The sequence below is a fragment of the Dipodomys ordii genome, unplaced genomic scaffold (assembly GCF_000151885.1).
Source record: "Dipodomys ordii isolate 6190 unplaced genomic scaffold, Dord_2.0 Scaffold103, whole genome shotgun sequence".
NCBI classification, from domain to species: Eukaryota; Metazoa; Chordata; class Mammalia; order Rodentia; family Heteromyidae; genus Dipodomys; species Dipodomys ordii.
The window spans coordinates 3,201,649-3,206,889 of record NW_012267319.1 but is presented as its reverse complement, the minus strand read 5'-3'; the positions used below and the strand labels follow the sequence as shown (position 1 = coordinate 3,206,889).

Genomic DNA, 5,241 nt, shown 5'->3' with positions numbered 1-5,241 from the left:
CCCCCAGCAGCTCGCGCAGCACCTGGGCCACGTGGTGCATGTGCACGCGGGCCGGGCGGGGCGCGCAGGCCGGCCGCTCCGGCTCCTCCAGCAGCACCTTGTGCAGCTTGTAGTGGAACAGGCAGGAGGGCTCCAGGTTGGCGTAGAGGTAGAGCAGCGTGTCCCACGTGACGAACTCCTTCAGCCGCACCCCGTTCTCCAGGAAGAGCTTCACAAACTCCGGCTTGTTGGAGATGAGGGCGGCCGTCATGGTGGGGTGCAGGTCGGAGGGCTGAGGGAGTGACCATCGTCTGGGGTCAGCACCACCCCGCCGGGGCGCCCGGTCTCCCACCGGGGACCCGGGGCTGGGGCCAGGCAGGGGCCCGGGCCTGCCGGGGCTGCTCCCTCGTGATACCGGTGGGAGGGAGTCTTGGGGGACCCCTGGGGACCCCATCAGCCCCTCACCTTCCACTGCCACTCGTCCGTGAAGATCTCGCTGCGGGCGATGTCCACGCGGTTCCACGCCACCGCCAGCTTCAGCTGGTGGTCCCAGTTCTCGTGGCCGAAGTGGTCCTGGCTCCGCGAGGCTGCAGGGGAGTTCGGGGGTCAAGGCTCCACCCGGGCTGGCGGGGAGCCGGGCCCCACACAAACTCCACCCCGGGGCCCTCACGGCCACGGCTCACCCACGTCTACCAGGCCCCACACCCCGGCCCCACCCAGCCCCGTCACCGGCGACGGTCAGGTGAGAAAAGAACTCACCTTTGAAGAAGGCACAGGCCGGGAAAGGCAGGCATTTTACATTTAGTTCTCCCCATTGATTGTCAATCTCTCTCGGCCCCCACCTTACCCCACCCCATCCCACCTTTACAGTGCTGGGGTTTGAACTCAGGACCTGACGTTTGTAAGACATGTGCTCTACCCCTTGAGCCATGCTTTGCTCGCTTATCTGCTAGGGCCTCGTGTATTGCCCAGGTCTTTCCAGATCTGCACTCCTGCTTGTGCACAGTGGGATTACAGGCATGCACTACTGAGCTTGGCTTGCCTCCGTTCCAGCCGCCACCCCAAGGCTCTCAGGACAGCATTTCACCAGGCCTTTCCACATCGTCAATCTGGCTGAGCTCCCACGTTTCCTTTTTTGACTTCTGGTGCATAGAAATGCAGCCTGTGCACCTTGTGACTTTCCCCAGTCCACGTATTAGTTCTAACAGAATGTTGTTTCATTTCCATGGATACGTGGATTTTCCAGTTTTGTTTCTGCTATTGATGTTTTTGTTTGTGTGAGTACCAGGGACTGAATTCCATGCCTAGAGCTTGCTAGGCAGGTGCTCTACCACCCGAGCAATATCCCCAGTCATTTTTGCCATAGATATTTTTCAAGTCTTGCAGTTCTGCCAGGGCCAGCCCAGACCACGGCTCTCCACCTAAGCCTTCTGTGTGTCCAGAAAGACAGGAATGAGCCACTGCGTCTGCTTGCTGGTCGAGATAGGGTCCCACTGTTCTGCCCGGACTGGCCTTGAACCAGGACCTCCCAATTGCCACCTCCAAAGTGGCTGCGATTACAGACATGGGCCTCTGTGCCCCGCTTACCCTGGTCATTTTAATGTATCTGTTTCTTAAGTAATGTTTAAAACTGTACAGAGCAGTTTACAACGGCAGCTTTTACAACTAGCCTGTGCTTACCTTTATTTCTTAGGTGTCTTTGAATTGCTGGATTCTAGACCGGTCATTTCATTTCCCTCCGCCCCCTCCAGGACCCCCTTGTGTGTTTCAGGGGCTTATGGGCAGAGGGAGACTATTTGATGGTTGGTTTGGTGCTGAAGCCAGAGCCCTGGGCATGCTGGCCACTCTGAGCCCTGGGCACGCGGCCTGTGTTCTACCACAGCCCAGCTCAGCCTTTCCCTTGAGCACTTCTGGCAGCACAGCTCCAGTGGTCACAACCTCCCTCAGATCTCGTGTGTCTGGGAATGTCCTGATTTCCCCTCACTTTTTTTTTCTTTTTTTGGTCATGGGGCCTGAACTCTGGGCCTGGGCGCTGTCCCTCAGCTCTTCAGCTCCAGGCGAGCACTCTACCACTGGAGCCACAGCACTGCTTCTGGATTCTGGTGATTCATTGGAGATGAGTCTCATGGACTTTCCTGCCTGGACTGGGTTTAAACTGCGACCCTCAGATCTCAGCCTCCTGAGTAGCTAGGATGACAGGTGTGAGCCACAGGCGCCCGGAGGAGCCTCGTAGATCAAGTCTCCCCTCTCTTGAAGACTCTTCTTTCCAGGATTCTTTATCTTTGGCGTTTGCTTTCAATGAACTTCTTGCATTTATCTCTTTGTTTTTTCAGAGACCAGGATTTGAACTCAGCACCTGATGCTTTTGCTCACTATCTGGTGCTGTACCCCCTGAGCCACACCTCTGACCCCTTGAGCTCATCTTAGCGGGAGTTTGTTGAGCCTCTTTGCTGGCAGAGTCTGAGGCAGCGTGGCTCCCTGAGGGGAGAACTCAGCCTGCCAGCTGGAGCCCTCCTCCGGGGCCTGCGATCTGGCCCCCCCCCCGCCCTCACCTTTCAGCAGGGCCTGCAGGATGGCCACGTCCACGTCCTGCTGGCCATCCTTCCCTTCCCGGAAGACGGTCAGCAGCTGCCGCCTCCGGACGATGTCTTGAATCTGTAAGCGACATTTCCTGAGTGAGATCCCCAGTGACGAGCGAGTGCCTGCCGAGTTCAGGGCCCGCAGAACCCGATCCTCCACGGGCGCCAGAGCCGGGGCACAGGCCCTGCCTCCACAGCGCGGCAGGCCTCCCCCAGCCCACCCCGGACAGCAAGGACCGAACGCGGCACGTTGCGCGGGGTCTGCTCAAGTGTCACAGGCTTCCCCTCAATGGTGACCCCCAGCTGGGCTCAACGTGAGCTCCTCCTCTGGCCCGGCTGCCTGAACCCCAGCTGCTCCTGATCAGCTGCTACCTGTCCAAACCTACCTGTTTCTCTGTGCCTTCCCCATCTACCTGTGCGGCCGCCTAGCCATACCTACCTATCCACCCCGTTTACCCACCTGCGCATACACACAGCCACACACACACCCCCATCCACCCAACCACACAGCTGTCTGTCCATCTATCCTTCATCTATCCATCCACCCATCCACACATCCATCCACACATCCACCCAACCACACAGCTGTCTGTCCATCTATCCTTCATCTATCCATCCACCCATCCACACATCCATCCACACATCCATCCACACATCCATCCACACATCCATCCACACATCCATCCACTCAACCACACATCCATCCACACATCCACCCATCCACACATCCATCCACACATCCATCCACACATCCATCCACACATCCATCCACACATCCACACATCCATCCACACATCTACCCAACCACACAGCTGTCTGTCCATCTATCCCTTCATCTGTCCATCCACACATCCACACATCCATCCACACATCCATCCACTCAACCACACAGCTGTCTGTCATCCACCTGTCTATCTCTTCATTTAGCCAATCATCCATCCATCCAGCTGCCCATCCACACAGCTGTCCATCTATATGTTTCTGTCTAGTTAGCTTACTACCCATCTGTGTCTATATCTGTCTACACAGTGTGCCTATCTCTAGCTACTCATTCATCCCATCCACCCACTTATGTGTATATCCACCTATCCATATCTAGTTATCATCTACCCATCCATCCATCTATCCCTGTATACGTCTATCTGTCCATGTATTTGTCTATCTATCTACCAGTTCACAAGTTCATCTTCCCACTTACCATTTGTCTATCTACCTATGTTATTACACTCCTACAAAACAAAACCAGCCAGAAGCGTCCTGGGCCCCTTCCCTCAGCCGCAGTCCTCCAGCAGCCCTCCTGCCTGCTTGCTTTGTACGCTACAGCGGCTGTCCCACGTGACCTGCAGGCCATGGTGCTGCGCACCCACGCCGGCTGCAGCTGACACGCGCCCTGTCCCACTTACACATACGAGCCCTGTGCTAGCGCAGGGAGACCAGTTCCTCTTGAGTGTGTGCGGCTGGCCCTGCGTGGGGCCCCGGGGAGACCCCGAGGGGAGGCTGGCACCCGCCGGCGGCGGCGTGACCCTCGCCCGCCCAGAGCACGGCTGCGGTCCTGGGAGCTGGCCAGGGACTGAGCTGACCAGGGTGTGGAGCAGATGGCAGCAGGGCAGCCTGCCGGGAGGCGTGCACAGACCGCTCACAACTTTGACGTGGCATCAGAGAATGGATTTAATTTTTTAAAAATTTTAAAAGCACTTTCGGACACTACAAGATTAGATTCAGTTCTCCGAATTGCCTGAATAATTTATCACCTCACTAGGAGCGGCCTGAGGGCCTGGCTGGCCGCCCAGCAGCCGGAGGGGACGCAGAGGGTCCCTAGGGGCAGAGCGGGGCCCGTGGCCTCACAGACCTGAGGTCAGGGCTGGCTCCCTGGTGGACAGACCACCCTGAGAGCCCCTCCACCATGCCACTCCACCGCTCAGCCATGCAGCCCTGCCTGCTGTCCGGCCAGGCCCCGGGTCCTGGGCCAGGCCCTCTCTGTACCCTGGGCAGTGAGTCAGAGCCCAGTGTGGTCAGCTCCAGCTCTGTGGTCTGTGGCTGGTGGCCCTGGCTGCCCACAGACCCGAGGCTAAGCCCGCTGCGCTCACCGCCGTCCACGTGTTGCTCACGGAGCACACACTGAGCTCCGAGCTTGGCAGACGGCGGAGAAGGAATGGCTTTTACCATCAAATGATCTAGTCTGTTCTCTGGGGAGCTGTAGGAAAAGTTCAGACACTCACTACTTTGCCAGCAACTTCTTGTGGGGGGTGGAGGTCAGAGAGGCCCCTGTCCCCCTCCTCTTCTGCCCCCCTCCCCCCTCCCCCGGCCCTAGAACCCTGCCAGAGGGAGCCAGAGGGCAGACGCCCTAGAACCCTGCAGCCCCGCACCCAGGGCGCAGGCTGGGGCGGCTGGGGTTCCACACCCAGGGTGCAGGCTGGGGCAGCTGGGGTTCTGCACCAGGGTGCAGGCTGGGGTGCGGCTGGGGTTCTGCACCAGGGCGCAGGCTGGGGCGCGGCTGGGGTTCTGCACCAGGGCGCAGGCTGGGGCGCGGCTGGGGTTCCGCACCCAGGGTGCGGGCTGGGGCGCGGCTGGGGTTCTGCACCAGGGCGCAGGCTGGGGCGCGGCTGGGGCTCCGCACCCAGGGCGCAGGCTGGGGCGCGGCTGGGGTTCTGCACCCAGGGTGCAGGCTGGGGCGCGGCTGGGG

General features: G+C 59.3%; 1 protein-coding gene across 1 annotated transcript in view; it reads right to left on the bottom strand.

The window, feature by feature from the left end:
- Window positions 1-5,241, bottom strand: part of Trpm2 (transient receptor potential cation channel, subfamily M, member 2) — a 90,636-nt gene that overhangs the window by 27,206 nt on the left and 58,189 nt on the right. The window contains 3 exon segments of the mRNA XM_013027363.1: window positions 1-271; window positions 445-566; window positions 2,532-2,634. Coding sequence (XP_012882817.1) covers window positions 1-271; window positions 445-566; window positions 2,532-2,634 — 496 coding nt within the window.